The 21,510-nt window shown below is 44.0% G+C and overlaps 2 protein-coding genes across 6 annotated transcripts; both read right to left on the bottom strand.

Moving 5' to 3' along the window:
- Positions 1-1,782: 1,782 nt before the first annotated feature.
- ndufs4 (NADH:ubiquinone oxidoreductase subunit S4) lies at positions 1,783-14,670 on the bottom strand. The gene is made up of 5 exons (XM_037483399.2): positions 14,512-14,670; positions 12,392-12,470; positions 3,275-3,447; positions 2,962-3,035; positions 1,783-1,950 (listed from the first exon to the last, which is right to left on the bottom strand). Exons 1-5 carry the CDS (start codon positions 14,592-14,594, stop codon positions 1,847-1,849), a joined length of 513 nt encoding a protein of 170 aa, XP_037339296.1. The 5' UTR covers positions 14,595-14,670; the 3' UTR covers positions 1,783-1,846.
- A 735-nt stretch (positions 14,671-15,405) lies between these two features.
- Positions 15,406-20,958, bottom strand: fsta (follistatin a). Of its 5 annotated transcripts, none has more exons than XM_037483431.2 (6): positions 20,712-20,958; positions 19,343-19,540; positions 18,976-19,194; positions 18,664-18,888; positions 18,051-18,281; positions 15,406-16,547 (listed from the first exon to the last, which is right to left on the bottom strand). In XM_037483431.2, the coding sequence occupies exons 1-6, from the start codon at positions 20,800-20,802 to the stop codon at positions 16,459-16,461; spliced, it is 1,053 nt and encodes a 350-aa protein (XP_037339328.1). In that variant the 5' UTR covers positions 20,803-20,958; the 3' UTR covers positions 15,406-16,458. The 5 variants fall into 5 exon arrangements, with proteins under 5 accessions (XP_037339328.1, XP_037339329.1, XP_037339330.1 ...); XM_037483432.2 differs by having other exon boundaries at positions 19,349-19,540; positions 20,712-20,954; XM_037483433.2 differs by having other exon boundaries at positions 15,406-18,281; positions 20,712-20,955.
- Positions 20,959-21,510: the final 552 nt, after the last annotated feature.

Raw genomic sequence — 21,510 nt, 5'->3', positions numbered from 1 at the left:
GAGGCTTTTACTTTTTCATGCAGAGACACTTTCTGTGAGCCACATTTCTTGTCCGCACTACAAAATGTGAAGGCTTGATGTATGATGATGAATGATGTGTAAAAGATTGTGGTTTGCTCCGCCCGCAGTTATTATGACACCTTCCAGCTGGCCTAGTTAATTATTACTTGACCCACAAAACGATAAAATACTAAGACACTGTTAGTGGCTGAAACCCTATAAAAAGGTGCGATAACAAGCAGGCCTGGAGGTAGTGGGTGTGGGTGTGTGTGTGTGTGTGCGTCCTGCAGTGCAGGTGGCACACGGCACACATGCAACCAATGAACTATGTTTAAATATATTACATATACTGTAGACACCGTGGATTAATTAATGCTATTTATACGTGTTGATTAGCTGGCCGGCTGCTTAAAATGACTCCCTCAATTCAGTGAAATTACTCACAGCATCGTAAAGTTACATCTCCTCTCAGTCACTGCCCCAAAGTGCAAACTGAGCTCCTTCACCACCGAACTGCACAGAGCTCTGAATTCCCCGGGGAGGTCAGTGGCATCCCACTGAACAATGCCTCCACCCCCCCCCCCCCCCCCACTCTCATTTCACATACATTATTGTGCTTATGGGCAAAGACGTGCGGAATGCTTTCAACTTTTATGATGCAAAGTTGTGCCAAGAGTGTTTTCTCTCCGAAGGGATTTCAAAGGGGAAAAGCAACACATGCCGACATTCATGTCCAGCCGATCAGATGGACCATTACACTCATATCTGATTGGTGCGTTTGATGTGCCGAGGGAAGGAACAAAATAAATAGCGAGCGCAAGACTGTGAAAGATTTGCAACGTGGTGCGTTAATTAACGAAGGACTATACCAATTAGGAGCCCATGATTGGTGTGTGAATATCAGCGCAGTCACGCAGTGTCGGACCTCTGGAAACAAAGAGCTGCACAAGTGTAAATAGCTGCTCATTTCAACACCGTATTTCACCAGGAGACAAACAGTCTCAACAATTTAGTAACTTATTGAAATATGTGCTTCATCTAAAAGCAGACTGCTTAGCCAGCATCACAGGTTGTGTTTTCTTCCCTATTTGGGGTTTGGCAATAACCTTGAAATGTGTGTAAGAGATTGGGAGGCGTTAGAAACCGAGCCAACTAATATGGCAACAATGAGTCATTCTTTAATATTATGGTTCAATGTGGAGCTCCAGAAAAGTTGAATTGGCTTCAGTTAAATGGCAGGAAATTGGCAAACATTTTTATTTGTATGTTACAAGCTTTATGCCAAACATGACTTAGTATTAGCTTCTCAAGTATGATGATTGAATGGTTTTCCTTGTTCTGGATGATGGTAAACTAAATGTTTGGGTTTTGAACAGTTGGTCTTCACACTGACCTTTATTGAAGGTCAATAGAAAGTTGTCATTAGTCGCAGCTCAAGTGTTCGTAGTGTAAGTAATACCAAAGAAATAAGAATCATGTTTCACTAAAAAAGGAACTGTTGGTTAACATTTTAGGTTTAATGGTTATACAACCATGAAGATCTGGAAACAGTGAATCACTTCAGGTATCAGGAGGGACCAGCGCAGGAATGCTTCTGGCCTCCAGATACGTTCCCTGTGTTTATCTGGTGCTAATTGTAATAATATGTCCCCCCGGCCCCCTTTCTCTTTGCTGTTGCACAACCCGACTCGGAGAACAAACACTTCATTAATCGTGTAGACTATGTTAGGTAGTTAGTAATGAGGTGAATGTTTGAAGAATAAAGCGATAAGGACCCAAATGTTACGTAATAATGCATTTATTGACAAACTGCGGATCGTCCCGCTAACAGACGGCGGTCCTCCGTTCATTTAGCGGACCTCCTGGTCCTCTTGTCCCAGGAGAAGTTTGCGCCGTAGGACTTCACCCGGGGCTTTGAAGTCCTCTTCTCTGAGATGTCGTAGCTCCAACCTGAAGTAAAAACACCCGGGTTAGTGATGGGGGCGAGGACGTCCCGTATGTTCCCTCTGGATGCGTTCCAAACCCCACGAGGTGTTTCGTCGACATCAACAGGCTGTGTGTAGTCAGAACTTCACTAAACACTTTCATGGCGTAATAAACAGAGTAAGCCAAAACAAACCTTCCCAGATGGTTCAGTCCTCGGAGTTTCATTACTTCATTTCGCTGCAAACACTCATCAGAAATATGTGTTGCCATTGAAGGATTTGAAAAGGGGCTGTTTACAATACATTTAAAGGCATTTTGTTTTTCTTCTGTTGTTGTTGTTGTTTTTTTGGTCGGCGCTGCTACGAAACAGAACGCGAGACTCAAGGCATCGACTAGTGGTGCTTTGAGAAATGGATTCAATGCGTTCAGGGGACTGGGTGGCGAGCTTCTCGTACCTGAGCGGCATGGCGAGGGCTGGCGGTGACGGCCAGAGGACCCCAGCGTTACCTTCTGGATTCAAAAGTATAAAGTATCTAAAAAGTGTTCTGACCGTTGTGAGTTTGCATCACCTGTGGTATGTTTTGTTGTGAACTATTGGCGGTCAAGTGGTTATAATTTTAGTCACGACCGTGGTGTGTAAAAGTGAATGTATTTTTAATCATATTACCATTTTCCCCCGGTAATCTTCCAGTTACCACTCAGGACGGTCTAATAAATGGTACTTTTCTAGTTCTCCGACCACTCAAAGTGCTTTAACATTACATGACATCATTCACTCATTATGTAAGATGCTGTCACTGCCTATTTTAGACCGGATAAAAGTGTACATTGATCCACATTCAATCTAGTTACTCCAGCACAGCAGCCAAACACGCAACTACCTGACTTGTTATTAGTACCACAACAGTAACAAACTCACTCAGCACTGAGAGATATGGCTGTTTAGACTGAGCTGTCTGCAATGATCATTGGAGGCATTCTGGTTTTGTCTCATACGAGGTTTCCCCCTCAAATTTGGAAAAATTCTTGAATTACCGTTTTTCTCAGCAAAAGCGACAGCATCTTCCTTGGAGCAGAAGGAGAGCACCATGTTGGATAAGGGATCAGCCCTGAGAGGCAAAAAGAGAAGTTAGCCACACGTACATGAAACACTTGCAGGCAAATATCTTCAGGAATGTTTTTATGATCCAAAATGCTAAAAACTTTACACGCAGTGCAAGGAGAGAAGGTGTCAACGATTAGAAAAGCCTTTGAGGTGGATGTGAGGTTTCTGGCTGTAGAGCTAAACTTAATCATTTAAGAGTCCCAACACAAAGAATCTGAATGATGTCATTTCCTGTGCTCTCACGTTGAGGCCCAGCCCATCAGCGGGTTCTCCCAGCGCTCCCTGGTGTCAAAGTCCATCTTCCACTTCTTGGTGCCGTTCACTCCGGACTGCATGGCTGTTTTGGCCGCCACAAAGATGTGGACCTTGCGTGTTTTGATGTGCTCCTCTGGTACTCCGCTCACACTGGTGATGTCCTGAGGGGCAGACGGGAATACAGCAAGTCCTCCAAATGAAAATGGTTTTTCGATGGCTGTAGGAATTCTAAACCTACAAAACTCACACTGTAGCTATTGATAACTGAATTTAATGAGTGTGATATGCAATACATTATTTCAAAATGTATAGAAAAGAAATAATTAATGAAGAATTAACCATCTTTTGTGTTGGTAAGCGACCACAAAACGCAAAAAATGTACTTTAATTTACTTTGCTTTTTATACTGATGCAATTATATCACTTTGTTCTAAAAAAATAAATGTTGGGAGGGAAAGAAATAGCCAGATGTGTTTATAAGCTTGAATTAAGAAGATTAATGAGGTAAAGACTACTTGAGTAGTGTCGTTTTGGGACTAGCAGCTTGTATCCAAAGGGACTTACATTACATAAGGTTACACATAAGGGACACACACTCCATCAGCGTTGGATGGACCTCGTCCCGTTGTGGCTGCATAGCAAACTGCATGTTGTGGCTGACGTGATGATGTCAGTATCCTGTCCCGCCCCTCAAGCACATATTCCCATTCATGCTAAGAAACATACATCATACGTGTGATAAGGTTTTCCAGAACAATTCGGACTTTCATTTGGCTTTGATTGACGTCTCTTTCCTTCCCTGAAAGAATAAGCGCTCATGCAAAGACATGAGTGCGTGTTGGTTGAGGTCACCTGACAGTTTGTGTGCACAACTTGAAGCTCTGTCTTTACTTTCACAAAAGAGTAAAGAAAATGTTCAGTGGCTATAAAAAAAAGGTACTTCATACTTTAGTACTCCACATCAATCGCTAGAGATTTATGTCCACTTTTGAAAATGTTCCTTTATGTTTATTTTTTTACATGCTTGTAAAAGTCCTTCAAATAGTTCTGAGGCAAAGTTTCAAGCTTTGGGGTTTTAGACGATTAACGGCATTATCTAAAACAAAACAAACAACAGCTCACATATGTAAGAAAAAACAAAAACTTTGTTGGAAGGATTCATCTTTAATAATCTTATGCTGTAAAAATACAGCTTTGCACTGAGGTCGATGAACTGAATGCCTAAAACTTGATTTGTTCTAGACATCAGAAAGTAGGCCAGCACCACAAGATGAAGGGGGGTGGGGGGTGGGGGGACTAATGGGTGTACTAAACGCATATTCCTGAGCAACTGGAGCCCCTTCGAGCTCCTATCAAGGATCTGGTCCAATTCTTCAGGGAATTAGAAAACAAGCAATGGGAAGTCGGCGACAAAACACAGAGCAACCTCCCAGCACGCAGGCACCAGCCACCCAGGACTGAGGCTTTGCAGGGCGCTCTCCTTTCAATGCGACATTTTACACATTTCAATAGCCATTACAACTTCAAAGAATCAAATTTTCATCATTGTCTGTCGTCTGCACGTTGATTTGTAGAGACGAGGTCATTGTGTGTGAACTCCACACAAAAGCCTTCCTCTCCTTTGGCAAAGGGGCTTCCAACGGTATTTAGGGGAGTAATTTACAGGTCCAATGGCCAAACTCTGCCTGGTTTCAGCAAAGCATCCTGTGCTCAGAGGTAAGAGCCGGCTGAATTTAATCATAAACAAGATCTGCACGTTGTAAAGATTGTTCAAATGAAAGGGAAAAGACGGACAAAGCGGGGGATGGGGGGGGACTTCACAAGTGCTGGGTAATTATTTCCGGCTGCCCTATCTACTTAACCTTAACAATTCCTTCTTGTCACAGAGAGGAGGAAAACATGTTCTCTTCACCCAAAAGGGGCAATGGCAGGCGGTTCTTTACACAATACAACAGATAGCGGGACACGGGAACACCACGACACGCCACACACTTTTTTCTTAATCAACAATGTTTCCAAAACATTGCTTTCCTCAGGATGTAAGTTTTTTTTAAATTATTATTTAATGGCAATCAATCACAAGAGAGGTTAGAAAAGATTTCAGAGAGTTTTTGCAGACCTTTAAAATAATAATAATAATAATAATAATATGCACATGGAACCAGCAGCCATTTGGAGTTGAATCAAGTAGAGAGAGTAAATCAAACGTATGGTCAGAACCGCTCAGCAGCCCTGTTGTCTGGTGTCTTCTGGGGGGGGGGGGGGCATGGATATCCCTCTCCGAGACACAGAACTGAGCCCTTGGGATTAGCGGGCCAGACTATGGATACGCGTGTGTACGTTACATAAACCATAACTGACACATGAGGCCCATGGATTGGTCCAGCTGTAACGGGCCTTAAATGACACCTTAGACGTGGATGAGCACAAAAAGTCCTGCACGAATGAGGCAGGATGTGTCAAAACAAAAGCTCTGCCAAATCACTGAAAATACTCCGCTCATTATCTGGCATTGTTTGCAAAACTACGAGTCTAGACTTCTATGATACTTGAATGCATAACAGTGGAAGCCAGGAGGGTTATCGGCATAACAGACTCACCCCCAATACCCGGATTCACAAAGGGAAAGATTGGGACTGGAATGTGGTGTGTTCCCAGGAAGACTAGAGAGGGCCATCACAAAAGGAAAACCCACACGGTGGCCACTTTTTCTTCTGCCATGTACAGGAAGCAAAATGAGAACTATCAAGTTTGACACTATTCACAGGGCCTTCACGGGGCCCTACAATACCTGGCTGCGCAGGCAGAATGCCGGGCTTAAGAACGGGGGGGGGGAAAGGGCCGGCAAAGTCCCCGTCACGTGAAAGCGTGTCCATATTTCTGACACCTCCAGGCTACGCGCCAAATAAAGAGCATAGGGACTTGTCGCTGTGGGGCCGCAGGCCCACCAGAATGCTGAAAGCCGGTGCCCTTAATACTCCGACAGAGACCTGAGGCGCAAGGTTTCTGTGGAAACAACATCCAAAGGTCGAAGAAGAATGCAGGAAATAACTATCAGATTTCAAGAAGCACAACGAGGAGCAGAAGGACAAGTTGTCTCTGGGTCAAAGTGGTCTCCAATCTAAACATTTGTGGAATTAACAGTAGTAGAATAAAAGAAACTACATGTAGGTAAATTAGAGGTGGTGTAGAGGATGAAAATCAATCATACAGGTTTGTTTTGTTGTCTTATTGAAACTTTGTTCTACCGTTAGTCTATTTCTTTGAGCAAAGGCTGATTTAAATAATCCATCATTCTGTGGAGGGAGCTTATTTGCTTTCTCGATTTCTACTAAATGAGAAGATATAATCCCACTGATATCCATCCGTTGTGTCAGAAACAAGAGCCAGGAAACGGTTAGCGTAGCATAAAGAACAGTTAAAACCAGATGAGGTGGAAACATAGTATATGGCTGGGCAGCGTGAGGTATGAAAATCTCAGTGCTGGTCAGTAGCAGTTAAAGCACTATTTGTTCTTAAAGTGTTTTATATAACGACATATGTTTGGGACAAAATACTTCCAAACTCCTCATTGAAAGAGTGTGTGAACACAGAGGTCACATCCCACGAGAACTGTGAACATGTCGGACCACAAAGTTGCTCTTAAGGAAATCGGAGTTCTTTCTTCCACCACATGTTTTTAGAGGAAATGTAAATCTACACAGATAAAACAATTGGGGGGCTCCAAAAACAACTGCTCACCAGAGGATGGCGGAGCAAATAGGGCCTGGTGAGCTGAAACGCTGAGAGCAATGTGGGAAACACAACTCCTGTCACACACACACCCAACATCGCTTAAACACTTCAACGGTTTGCGGTGATTTGAGGAGGTGCACATTTCCTGCAGTTAAAAAGTGTTTTGCCGGTAAGAAGATATTTCTTTCTTTTTTTTTGAAAAGCACACTAGAGTAAAGCAAAGCAAATCCCTTGAAGGTTGTTCACATTTTGATGAAAGTGTGGATAGCATGAGGAGGTCTGAGGAGCGGTTCACACTGAGGAACTGAATGTACACGAGAACGTCCCATGAACACCTTATGGTCCGTTGACTCGGTGACACGGAGAGACACACCACTGGATGCTCCCTCATTCGCAACCAAAAGCAAACCCTTAAAAAGAAGGAAACTCACATCTGTTCTCTGGTCCTGGCTCAAAGCAGTCTGATATAAACCACAACAGGCGACATTGACTTCTGTGGTTCGAGGCATTTAATGAAGGATATGCTGTTTTTTTACTATTATAGTCTGTCTTACTCATTTATTTAGAAGACGTCCCCATGGGCCAGAAGGCATCTGCCACCTCATCTTTATTGATGAACCAAATAGTTCAATAATGGAAAACATATTCAACAACATGAATCAATATAAAAAAGGCATTTGCTGCAGACATATGTGCCTTCTAATCTGGACAATGAGGTCCTAAAAACATGCTGGTGGTTTTATTAAAGAAGAAGTGTACTCCATGTCATTGCAGGTACTACAGCAACAAGCTTCACTACCACCTTGTTATGGGTGACGGTGTATACCATGACACAAGTACAGTCCAGCCAATCTTCCCGCGGCGACCCCCCCCCCCAGCCTGCGGCTTGGCAGCAGAGGAGGGGTCACGAGGTCAGCCAAGCTGAATCATGTTGAGTCAGCATGTGGTGAAAGCCCAAACACATCACCCTTAACCCCCCCCACTGTCCAGCCCACACCCAGACCGGGAGCCTCACTCATCGGCCTCGGCTGGTTCCCACCTTCAGACCTCTTTGAAGTGGAGAAAGCGTGCCAATTACTGATTGGACATAGGGGGCGTCTCTAATAGAAACAAATATTATGTTGCTTCCCCATGTGTGCGAGTGGTTCGACCCTGGAGAACCAGCAGCAGCTGGCATGAGGGTCATCTCGAATCTCACGTTACACATACCGGGATGACGGGAAGTCACCAACGTGTTCAGACACACTTGTTTGTGTGTGCAGCAACGACAACCCCCGAAGACGCCGCATGTCCAAGTGGCATTCTTAAGAAATAACCACAAAGCATTCTTGCTGCTTTTCTCAGAATGGAACAATATGAAGACGCCCCCTTCAGATCTGCCACTTGTTATCTAAGTAATGAAGATTTATTGACAAATGTCACTAACAGGTGGCATTGTCCACTAATCCACCCGTTACTCTACGGGTCACTTTAGCGCTGGGCCTACGTCTTGTTTCCCTCAATTATGGTGAAAGATCCAAAGACACATCCAGTGCTGATGGAGCATGAAGAAAGAGCCACAGGATCCTTCGCATGTTTCATTTAAGTTTAATAAACCAACCGTTCCAGAACAAGCTGACCATAAACATCCCATATACTGTAACCTACAATAAACAAGTAACATTAGAAACCACTTCTGATTGTGTAAGATACCAAAAACTAGTTTATAAAATAAAGCGAGCCATTAGCTTACAATCGGCGTGGATCAAAGGAAGTGGAGGCAAACAGAAGTAGCACGCCTGGGGTTTTTTATCCGCTCTGCAAACACAACACTTAGCGGCCAGACGCTTCCCAAACGTAGCCGGCGCTGATGGGGTCTGAGGAGTCCACTTAAGAGGCTTACTCTCTATGGAAGAGAGTGTTAACGAATGAAATACTATTTAGTGGACGACACATAATGGAGCCTCTTGTCGCACACTCTTCAAAGACCAACATCCTCTGACCCGTTACTCCATACTTGAGCGGAGGGAGGTTTTGCATAAGTATGAGAGGGCGACCAGACAAAACAGACACTCAAGTTGTCTGTGCGCGACGGAGGGAGGAAGGGTGGGAGAATAGGGAGGGGGATGAGGGGGGGGGGGGGGGGGCTCCACTCCACTGTAGGTCACTTTAAGTTTGAGGCCAGACGGACATAGAGAATATCCACCTTGGTACTGCAGACTTAAACGGCTTGTGCTTAATTTATCCTCATAGTTGGGATTGCTGATTTTTCTACTATTATCAGTGGTTTTCTCGCAACTGTTGAATAGGACGGCAAAACACCCGTTTGGGATTGCCGTGATGTAGGTATCCTGATACTTTGGCGGCGAATCTCTCAAAGTGCATTTTAACTCAGCCAAAATTCCTTCTTAAGTAAACTGAACCAGTCTGACTAAGGTGATCTGGTGTGGACCAGGTTCTGTATCAGGGACTCTCTCTGACATCTTGACAACAGGCTCATCTGATTTCAATGGAGGAAACACGCTGCCTTTGGACTTTTGTCCACATAAAGCATTGCAGATCAACAAATTGAGCAACCCGAGGATGGTCCTACCGCTTTAATAGTCTGTTTTTCACCCGGTGTGCTCCCCTTGTGTACTCTAATAAATGACCTCCTCTGCCTCGTGAAACCCTAGTGCCTTTAGAGAACTCTATAACGAGGCTTTAAGATTACGCGCTTGTCTTTATGTGGGGAGACGGAGCGCACTCGGCCGCGGCTGAAGCGGGAGTAGAGGCTCAGGCGCTCAGGAGTAAGTGGAAGTGGAAGATATTGTAATGTGGCGCATTGAAGCAGCTGCTGAGCTTATCGCCGCGGCCCTTTTTGGAAGGGGCCACAGAGTGAAGCTGGAGGTCCGCGCTGCAGTTGAAGGAGGTCAGAGACATTTCGTGTAAGGCTGCGTATCACTGGCCAGCCAGCTGGGCCCTGGGAGCTGCCCAGCATGCTTAATCAAACAGTAATTAGGAACAAAGGCATGGGCATTGTGGGGAAGAGCATTGTGCACAGGAGCTCCATCACGCACGTCTTTATTTGGCATTATTACCGAAATTCAAACAATGCCTTCAAAGTTTTTGCTCGTACAAATGTGAAACTAAACGGCAGTTGGTGACTTGAGAGGACAGAATGTGAAACGAGTCCGCTGTAGGTCCGCCATGACACGTACAGCTTGATTGTTTTCAGTATTTAATCTGCGTCTCAGTTATTGATCATCTGTTCTGTTGATAAAAAGATTTTAAAAAAGACTGCGTCGAGTCCGAGTCAGAACTCAAAAGATATTTAATTCACTACCACGTTAGACGAACCAAAGCAGGACATCCCCAGTTTAGAATGACAACAAACAGGGTTTCAAAAGGATTTTGAATACATTTTTCTGGATGTTTGGGGGACAGTGGAAACAAGCTGTGACCACACAATATGATTTGAATGCAAACGGGTTTATTTTCGGTTTCCGGATTCCTTCCTGCAAACTGGGCATTTTTGGGACAGATGAGGACAAGATAATCAGTGGCTTACAAACAATCAGACAGATTCCTTGGGGAGCAAATTTAAAATATAATTTATCCAGGACAAATACTGCAACCTCACCTAAATGAGGGCATGCAGAAATCTGCACTGTACAACAAGTGGCGCACCACGTGAGCGAGCCGGAGAGCGTGCAAACCAGCATAACCTCGCAGCGGATCGAGACTTTTGTTTGATTGGTCGAACCAGAAAGCAATTTGCCCGTATTGACGGCCTGAGTGACTAGCGTGCTGACTGCTGAATGCCCAAAAGGGGAGCGTGCTCCGGCTGCCCTCTTCCATGTGAGATGGAGACCACTGTACTGTAGAGCAGCTGAGGGCCTCTCTCTCTCTCTTTTGGCCCCATCAGAGCACTTCTCGCCGTGGCCAGCGAGCCACAAAGAAACCTCTGTGGCCGACAACACTCGAGTGGCCGCTGTCTGTTTTTGCGAGTCTCAGGGTGTCGCACAAACGTTTTTTCCATGCAAGCGTCTTTTCTTTCAACCCCCTCCATGTTTTTTAGAGCCCCTTTTTTCCTCTCAGTGGCCCCTACTGAGAGGACCGGGACAGACACTCGGCTCAGCCGAAGGTTTGTCTGCCACTATGGTTTGCTTTGGTCTGGAACAAAAGCTTACAGACGCTGCCCACACTCAGCAACCACCCACAACCAAAGAATAAGTCCACAACAGACTCCCACGTTCTCCCTTAACTCCCTCTTTCGCCGCTATCTCCTTCGTTCTTTTGGTGACAAGGCATTCCCTTCAAAAGATCCTGCTTTGTTTTGAGCAGTCAGTTCCCTTGGCCACTTCAAATGCTTGCGAACTGATGTTTAGGCTCTGCTTTATCCCATAATGAAAAGAGGCACTGAGGATCCCGTCCGATGAAACGGAAAGCTATCTACAGCTGTTCCACATTGTTCATGAAAAAAAAAGAAAAAAGGAAAGGAAAATGCTAATTCCGAATTCATCGTCACTCTTTGACCCGTGACTTTGGTTACACATTTTAAATTGGAACCCGCTCTTCAAGTTCGTTTGGCCCTGAGCCTCACCAGCTGACAAGCAGAAGACTGCACTCAGAAAGTGATGAAAAAAGCCACAGTAGTCTTCAACTGCTCTGGGTAAATGGACCAAAATACAGCGTGCTTCATCTGGATTCGATCACTTCGCTCAGTCGCCGGCAAACGATCGGGGAGCTTAATGTGCAGCAACACATAGCCGGAAGAAAAGTTGGCAACGGCTACCTTAAAGTAATCAGGTCAAAGACCGCCGCCGCCCTCCCCCAAACACACACACACACACATAAAATAAAGTTGTATAAAGCTACGACCAAACTATCACAAACCATGTTGCATTAGATGTTGATTTTTGAATAGTGAGTCAATCAATGACATAGAAGTGCTGGAGTGTGTGATCAAACCTCCCATTATTAACATTATTAACAGTGATCAAGATGTGGAGGGCAAATACGTCTGGCAACTGCCCAGGAGGTCAATCACTTCTTTGCTCATGCTGACCCTCGCTTGGGTACATTAGTTTGTTGAAATAACTTATCAAACTGTGAGTTGGAACCTCAATCTCATCTCTATTAATGCTGTTGCTCTAAAACGATATTATCAAAACACCAAAGGCCGAGTGGTAAACGGTGATGCCCCTCTGCTGCGCAGCACGGGGAGGGGGTGGTATAATGGTTGGGGAAACACTGAATGTACAATATTGGTACAAATTCATTACAGCATATATTTTAGCCCAAATGAGGTTCCTTTAGTTATTTTGCCCGGACTATAACAGATCCCAATTCCAATGCGATCAGAGAACAAGACAAACTTTCTGTGTGTCATGTTGACCTGATACTCACCAGTTTCTCATCAACAGTAATAAGTTGCGTGTCTTGTCCAGGCTTCCCTGCCAGTCTTGATGTTGATGTGCTTGCAGACCTGAAAACCATTAGATAGACGTTACACGCCAAAAGCGGACAAGAAACAAAGAAGTTAATTACACAAACAAATTGCACTCTGCAATCCTAGACCATCTTGGGTGAGGATACGGTGAATGTTAGAGAAGAGAATCCCCCCCGCCCCCCCTCTTATTAGTTCTGTCTGGTGAATCTCTGGCAGACTGTCGCTCTCGTCCTAATGACAGGACGTGCTTAACGTTGGCCGTGGTCGACTGTCAGGCGAGGACTGTGTGGCTCTTTATGAATGTGCAGCAGTGTCCCGTCACAAAACCCCGCAATATGCCACCATGACTCAGCGAGAGAAAGGCCATTGTAGAGAATCACATTCCGGGTAATAACCTTTATAATCCCAATTACAGAATTATACATGGGTTGGATTTTCTATATAAAAAATTCCCCCCCAAATTATATCATATTTGAATTTAAATGATTTTAAAAGGAAAATGAAGGACCCTTGTGTTTCTACTGGGATTTTTATATGGAATCAGATATAATATATATAAATCAGTATTATGTATTCTGTAGTGTTTTATTAAATATCAATTTCTTACCACGTTTAGGCTATGAAAGAAATTTTGAATTTTCCCTTGGACAACACCATGCATCTCTCGTTATGCAATGCAATTAAACCAATCACCTAAAATGTAGCGACCTCATTGCACCGGGATGCTAATGTCTGAATATAAAAGCTGAGGAGGGCTTGTAGTGTGTAAGGAGTGTTTCTCACATTGTTCAAACTAAAACAGGCAAGAAAAACGTTCTGCGCTTGGTAGATGCTTTTCCCCAACATGCACTGGATCACACATAAGAAGGAAAATTACCCGCCACTATTTCCGGAACCGCTCTACCTGACAAAGAGACACTATACACTTGAAATTATTGTAAAAAAGGGGAAATTCACAGTTAATCCATGAAGATGTATAACTGTTAGTTAGCTGACAAACTGATGTCTGCCAGGCCAAATGCTTGGTAAAAGCTAAGAGCCGCTGACAAAATGTTCAATTATTTAGTTAGTACCGCAATAAAGTATAATAGTGTGGCTAAAATAAGCGCTATTTGGTCCCCCACTATATTTCATTCCTAGAATAAAGACTGTGTGGACTATAAATCATAAGAAATGTTGATATGAATAACTGGCAAGCAATGCCTGATCTTGTATTAGTCAAATTATATAATAATAATAATTGGTTTTCCACACCTTGTAGTCTGGAAAACATGCAATTGTGGCATGAAATTAATTATTTTTGAAAGCCAGAAAGGATATTTCTGGATGGATTAGATGTGGATGAAACTAACTTCAAGAAATACAACTGTTAAAAACGAACCTTTTGGAGTCGAGTTACATTCGTGCAAATGCGTTGAGTTCAAGATATTAAATGCACTTTGCATGCTATAAATTAGGACGTGTTGCATCCGCCGTCAGAAGTAACAGAATACGTCCACTGAAGTCAGCATAACTTACTTCGTATAAGTACTTCGTGCAACGACCACTGAGTTAGCAAGTTAGCGTTGACTTATGTCAGGTAGTAACCTCTCCGCTGAGGTCCGTATAAAGTCCCCGTCTCGCAGAGTACGGCTAGTGTTTACGTTTTCACCACGTGTGTGTGTGTGTGTGTGTGTGTGTGTGTGTGTGTGTGTGTGTGTGTGGCGTACAGAGCAGCTTTCAACAGCGTTAGGTCCGATAACCAACAAGACAGGCTAAAGCTAGCTTTAGCTAATTAGCTAGCAAGTAGAGTGCTGTGAGGACACGGGGATAATATCGACATTAGGAAAGAGTCTAATCATTTAATATGCGAGTGAGAACGAAGCAAAGTGTGTATACTGACATGTGGCGCGAAATAAAGAACGAGCCCCTTTAAAATGGTTTATTTACGTACTTTAACGCTAGCTAGGGGGCAGATCATCACTTATTAGCCGGTGACCTGCGGACTGCTGGCATCGTTTTCAGTCGACATGTTTCAAACACTTTCCTAGTAGCACGCCTGAATACAACATGAATGAATAATTGATATAGAATTTACCTGATAGGATTCAGGGCCAATTTATACGCTGCATTGACCACGGCTAAACGTCCCAGGCCGACAAGTGACATTGAGGCCGCCATGATTGTTGTTAACTGAGTACGGAGACCGCGAAGGGACAAACCGTGCGAGCCGCGGTGGAGACAGCTGACTGAGAGACGCAGGACTGATGTCAGCAGCTAGGATTACGTTACATGGATACCTTACATGCAGCGAGACATGTCCAGGCACATCTACCGTCTATTCATTCCGCGGATGTTAGTGTCAAAAATAACGATGGGGATGCTAATGCAAAGCAACAGCACATGCGGAGGAATTGAGCTCTGCTTCATGGCAGCCTCCTAGAAAAATAGTCCTCACCATTTACTCATTATTACCAATCAGACTGTGTTTTAATGGAATATGAGCATCCCCCATTTGTTATGTTCGATCAAATGTTTTCAATGTGTTTGATTTCTTCCAACAGATTTTGGTAACTTTTGATACATTTTAAGATGTATATTCACAGTTTATGTCATTATACGGCCATAATGGACTGTTGGCTTGTACTGCTTTTTACTTTTTTTTACTGGCCTTAAACATACTGTATATTATTGGAATGGCAATATTGATTTTATTGGCATTAATTAAAAACATCATTATATTGATGCAAGAATTGTGTATAAACTGGTTACCACAATATACTCATAAACCCAGAGGTATAGAAGGCTTCCACACTATAAAATATATTTGAAAAATGTAATGATATATCAATCGTATCTCATAGTAAGTAAACAGCATATAAAAACTCAACCTCATGCTGTATTCAGGTATAAACATCTAGGTGCCATTTGAATTGAACACATAGTTGTACATATTAAACATAATGGAATTAAACAGCACAGTCAGAAAAAGTGTAAGGATTTTTTTTTTATTGTTTCACTCTTCATATCTGTACAAATACCATCAAACTTTGTATGTACATATGACATTTACATAAAAAATACAAAACTATATATTCATAACAGAATTTTGTATTTCTCTTGTGATGTTTGAAAATAAAAATGCATTCTGCAAAAAAACTTAGAAAGACAAAAAGAAAGTCTGATATAGCAAGAGTACTGCAGTATTAGTCCTATTTTAGCTCTGTGGGAGCAAAATGGAGCACATTGGCAAGAAGACAGCACAAGAATGTTAATGGCACATTGTTTCCAAAATGATCAAGTATTGTCCAAAACTCACCTCTGCTCTAATGTGGTCAGACAAAATAGATGCTATTGATTAATGGTTCATGTTTTTTGTCTCCAAGTGGAAACAAATCTGAGGGGCTGAAATGAGAAAAGAAATACAAATGGCTCGTTTTTTCTCTTCCATTTCCTCACTGCTGTGTTGCAATCTTTACAATGCTCATTTTATGCCAAACCATTGAGATAACCCTTTGGTCAGTTCTTATGAGTTGTAAATAAATCAGAAACACTTCTGTACATAAAAGGATTGATATATTCCCAATAAATAAACACATAGCCTAAACATGCATTTACGTATGTGTGACATAAACATCTGTGATAGAGATTTGACAGGAATAAGCAGATTTTTTACAGCTTCAGGGAAGGCAATTTACAGCTTATAGAGGACTTATACTTACATGGTAACATGACAAATAAATAACACTGCTTCTCTTTGGACAAATATATTTCTTCATGATAAAAAAAAAGAAAGAAAAGAAAGTAAAAATAGACAACAACAAACAGGGGAAATGAGTGGTCACACAATATATCATGGTAGATAGTAAGCCTGACATTGTAAATGTATAAATTATAAAACACACACAAAAAAGTATAAATAAACATCTAGAAGACTGAGCTATATGTATACTTCCTTTTTCTTTAAAAAATAAATAAGCATACACATAATGTACAGTACGGACATGATCCCTTGCCCTAGGACTGTTCCCCTAGTGACGGGGGCCTATCCATCCAGTATAGAAGATAAATGGACATAGGCCATGTAGTCTGAGTCCTCATCATCCTCATCCTCCTCCTGGTCTTCTGTAATGGCTATATGGGAGAATATATGGTAGCTGATATATGAATATGGACCACGACAGCGCAGAAAATCACTGAATGTTATTTTTCACACAGCCCCCCCTTTTGTTTCTTTGTATGCGTTTGTGTCAGTGTGTGTGTTTTGTAAAGAGGGTGAGGAAGGGTCTCTTTGACTTGGCATCAACAAAGACGGTGGCATCCTGAATCTTAAAACTTCCACTCAAATGATGTAACAAGTCAGGGCTGCAACGAGAGAAAACAATGGGGCGATGGAAAAGAAGGGTGCAAGGGAGGCTGTGGAGGGGAGGGGGCTGCGAGGGAGTCACAGGGTGGGCTAGGCGGCATTGAATGGGTTCCAGTGGCTGAAGTCTGTTTTGGGCATGATTCCCTGAAAGCAGACTCACACGTCACACACAGAAAAAAAAAAGGTGCTGTTGTGTTCTCGGATTTGCTATTTCTTTGCTCTGATTGTTACAGTCTGGCTCAAACGTACAGGGAGGGAGGACTCTGTGTCAATGCCTGGCCTTAGCGAGCAGGTCAGAGGTCAGCAACACAGTTCTGAGGTATTTTCTTTCTTTTTACAGAAGAGATTTACATCGGACACAAAAAAAGAAAAATGAAAAAGCACAAAAGCGAGAGCAAATGACAATCCACAAAAAACAGAAACAAATCAGGCAGTCCCTTTCAATCCAAATAGATTTGTAATTTCTTATACATACTCAGGTAGACAATACATTCACTGGAAACCGTACCACCATAGGAAAATTACCTGGTGAGTGTCTTTTTGTAAGGATGAGATGAGATGAGGAGAAGGGTGTGTGTTTGACGAGCTCATGTAAAAGTATCACCTTTATATTTCGCTCATGAGGTGATCCTAAAGTTGGTCCCTGGGATTCCATTGCTTTACTCAGGCACATCACATTAAGGTACTCAGTCGGGGAGAAAGAGAGGAAACTAACAAGGGGACACTCTCCTACTCGCTTGCTCTGCTTCTCCAGTTAAGTTCAAATCCATCGTCTTGGTCGCTAACCACCAAGGTTACAATCACCTCATGCACATCGTACGAGTGTATTAAAAAGCGCTCTGTTCTTACTGACATGTCGGTGTCAGTGTGGTGAATGTCACTAGAGGCGGTGCTGTTGGAATACGATTGATTACAGCCGAAAGCAATCAAAGGGGATAAAAATAACACAGAAAACACAAATACACCGTTGCCCAAGAGATGAGCAAACGGGACCATGGATTTAAGATCTGTAAAGATATGAACACTATCTTTTGCAGAAAAAAAAGGTTTAAAAAAAGAACCAAAGCCAGCAACAAAGACAACATCATGCAAGTTCTTCTCTTCCCAAATCCTCTTCTGGAGGGGGCACACACTTAGGAGGCTGGGGGTGTTGTTTTGATGGCTAAGCAACATGGGATATTGTCTTTTTGTTCGAAGTGGGAAGAAGGCTGTTTTTTTTGTGTGTTCCTTTTCTTTCATGTATTTTTCTGTTGCTTTTATCATCTACTTACAGTTGCAAGATCCCGAGTGCTTGGCCTCCAGCAGCGCCCCCAGAGAGCAAGCTGCCTGCTTCATGGCACACTCGCTGGGATACGTGGTGTTGTCGCTGGCGCACACCGCCTCGTCCGTCCTGCTCTCCGGACACGTCTCCCCGCACATCGAGCAGCGGCCCCGGCTCATCCGAGCGTCCCACAGGCACTTTTTGCCCGCGCTGCACTGGATGTCCTCACACGACTTGGCCTCTGGGGAGGGAGAGAGAGAGAAAGAGAGTGTGGGGGGGGGGGAATCATTTTGATTAAATGGATTGTCATGATGCGTTTTTCAAAGCCTATCCTCGTGGCCCCAGCACTCCCCTGTTTTGCTCTCCCTCCCCCCTACTTCCCCCTCTCCCATATGGGAAAGTGCTGCCAACATCAGGAAATAATATGATTTTTATAATTTCTTGAGCAAAGACAAACAACTACCAAATACTCAAGACCCCACCCCCTCTCTCTCTAGAGCCCCCTTCTCCATGGAATGTTGGCAAAAAACTCACTGCAGAGCTGAAGCAAAAACTCTCAAAGCAACATGCAAAGTCAGTGGATTGAGGCGCGCTCCCGACAGCCTCGCGCTCTCGAGACTTACTGATGCATTTCCCTTCGTACGCCACTCCGATGGACCGGCCAAGGAGACAGGTCGCTCGTCTCAGGTGGCACGCGCTGGCGTACACGATCCCGTCGTTTCCGCACAGGTACTGCTCTGGCGACGTCACCTCGGGGCAAATCCGATTACACGTTACGCAGTACGCGTTGTTCGTCTGGTCCACGACGCACGTGGAGGTGCCGGGGCACAAGACGTCGCGGCACGTTTCTGTCGGGACAAACCATACGTCTAGACGTGGCAGAAATCACGACGAGTGAGGGGGGAGGGGGAGTATTGCACATAGCGCGCACTTACTCTTGCACTTTCCCTGGTACTGCACGTCCAGGTCCGGCTGGCCTTTGCATTTCGCTTTGAGCAGTGCGCATTCGTCTTTGTAGGTCTTTCCGTCGGAGCCGCAGACCGGTCCTTTCCAGGTGATGTTGGTGCAGTCCGGTGCGCACACGCAGCGGGGCTTGCTCCTTCTGTTCATCTTGCACCTCTTCCCGGGTCCGCAGTCCACGTTATCGCAGGATTCTAAAAAAAAAAAAAAAGATAAGAAAAGTTAGGCGACGGTTGCGCGGAAACATTCACGCGCACGAGAGAGCGCAAGGCTCAGCGCTTTGGGGATTGGTGAACAAAATGACTTGCGTGTTACGAAGATAACGAAGGGAAATGAGTGCACCTCCACCTTTGCAAGGTATGCAATTGGGAGCTCCGCCATTGAAGATCATCCACCTAAAGAGCGTGCTGTTGGGGACGTCCTCTTCGGTCCAGGATGTCCCCAGCCTTCCGCTGCGACAGCACTCCTCCCTGCTCATCCCGGGCATGTAGAGCACCTGGCACCTCCCATTCTTCCCCTGCTGCAGCCAGCAGTTCCCGGCTGGAAAAAAACACAAGAAAGAGAAACGCACGTCTGAAACCGCTGACACAGACGGGCTAGACACACACGCAGCCCGTTTCGTTTTATCCACCCCCCCCCCGGCCTTATTTTTTCTTCTTTTATTTTTTTCTGCGAGACAGTTAACACTTGCCTTTCCCATCTTTGACTGACAGCCATTACAATGCAACCACAAATATACAAAAAAAGTGAGAATAATCAACGCTGGGAGAGGTGAGGGGGGCTGGGGGGGCGGGGGGGGGGGGGTCCTTTATTCCCAGAGCCTCCTTGTTATCAGCGAACAGAAAGTGGGGCGTCTAGACAGCGTTAAATAGCAGCCAATCTCCTTGAGAACACCGCGGCTCTTTAGCTGCGCGCACGGCCGTCTCCAACGCCTCCGAACAATATCCCAGACACGTACGCGCCAGACAACGAACACACAACAACAAAATATTAGAACAACACGATACTTATCCCGTTTCTCGTGGTGTAAAAAAATGATCCTTTGATCCAGACAACAGCGGGATGCCTGAGCAGACACACGCACACGTACACGCATGCCAAGACGCGTTCACGAGCTGGGCTACTGCTTAAATTGAGGAAAAATTGGATGAATATTTGAACTACAAGCTCCAGAGCGAAAGGATCGGTGCAAGAGTATTTGGTGTCCTGAAGATGTAAAGCTGCGGCAGCCCCCCCTTCAACAGGGAAACGCACATTTGTACGGGGGACAAGCATTCTACACCATCTAAAAAAAATGGATATTTATAAGTGGATATTTATAAAGTTTCTTTAGAAGGTTTGTAGACAACACAGAGCGGCTCTTAAAGTATCCCAAAATGCTCACGTGGGAAACACGGAGAGCTCGCGCTGCCACCGGCGCGGCGCGCCGCTTCCAAGCGTGTGCCGCGTAACTTGCCCGTACCACTTGCATGTGTCCCATATGGCACCTGTTTTATTGACGCTCCACGCGCGCACGCACCGTCGGATGCAGATAGCAGAGGGGACAGAATGATAAGGAAAGTCACTTTGAGAAGTTTCCTGGTTGCAGCAACTTGCATCCGACACTCGGGCGCGTTCTCTATACGTGTGGCGGACAGTACGTCAGAAGTTTATCCTTCATTTTTAAAGGTAAAAAAAAATTAAAATGAAATAAAACAAATAGAGATCTTACCTTGCACTTTTTGATGTTCCATAAGGTGACAAAGCCATATGAACAAAAGAAAAAAGCCCGGGTGAAGGTGGTGTTTCAGCATCCTGGACATGATGGAGAGGCGAAGTGAGCTACGTATTTGAAACAGGCAGCGCAAAAAAGTAATCTGCTTAAGGTGGCAGTGTTGAATAAGTGTCAGTCTGAGAATGCAGCCTCTCTTTTTAAATCTATAAGGGGTCTCGGGTTGACTGTCTCTGGTGGGCGGTCTCCTCTTCTCGTGGGGGTGGGGAGATTTTTTTCTTCTTCTGTTTTTTTTCTTTGCCAAAGTTCTTTCAATCCCAATCAGGTGACATAGTTACGAGCAACTTTCTCTTTGCAATAATAATTGGAGGATATTGACGGCTCAATTTGTAGTAAAAACGCCGTACTTCCCGAATTGCGCGTCTTCTGCGGTGAAACAAAAGCGCAAACGCAGCAGGTCACACGCACTGTGTCTGTTGATATGGAAATACAATGATTAACGTTTAATTTCTTAATTTTTATGTTTTTTTATCATCAAGATATATGAGTGCCACTCGTGCAACTTACGCCTTTGAAGCTGTAAAATACCAATCATATGGATATTAATGATAATAATAGATAGTAATTAAAAATATATAGATTTAATAATAGTGCTGATGGTCATTTTTACTCATAGACCAGGGGCTTTTTTACTGTATGATTAAACAGGCCCACAGCCATAAAATCCGCCCATAGCGTCAGTCCTTCAAATGAAGGGACGCATGTGCTACTTGTTGGTAACTGATATTTCTTTTCCACC

Source organism: Pungitius pungitius, chromosome 5 (assembly GCF_949316345.1).
Source record: "Pungitius pungitius chromosome 5, fPunPun2.1, whole genome shotgun sequence".
Lineage (NCBI taxonomy): Eukaryota > Metazoa > Chordata > Actinopteri > Perciformes > Gasterosteidae > Pungitius > Pungitius pungitius.
Note: the sequence above shows the minus strand (reverse complement) of the source record. Positions and strands in the feature narration are given on the sequence as shown.

Bases quoted from the DNA above. Each gene is read 5' to 3' on its own strand.
- ndufs4 (XM_037483399.2), bottom strand. From the start codon at position 14,594: ATGGCGGCCTCAATGTCACTTGTCGGCCTGGGACGTTTAGCCGTGGTC. The intron at 12,471-14,511 runs GTAAATTCTATA...AATGGTTTTCAG, and splicing joins TTGGCCCTGAATCCTATCAG to GTCTGCAAGCACATCAACAT. The intron at 3,036-3,274 runs GTGAGAGCACAG...TTTGCCTCTCAG, and splicing joins CTGATGGGCTGGGCCTCAAC to GGCTGATCCCTTATCCAACA.
- fsta (XM_037483426.2), bottom strand. From the start codon at position 19,700: ATGGGAAAGGCAAGTGTTAACTGTCTCGCAGAAAAAAATAAAAGAAGA. The intron at 18,889-18,975 runs GTAAGTGCGCGC...TTGTCCCGACAG, and splicing joins GTACCAGGGAAAGTGCAAGA to AAACGTGCCGCGACGTCTTG. The intron at 18,282-18,663 runs GTAAGTCTCGAG...CTCCCTCCCCAG, and splicing joins GTACGAAGGGAAATGCATCA to AGGCCAAGTCGTGTGAGGAC.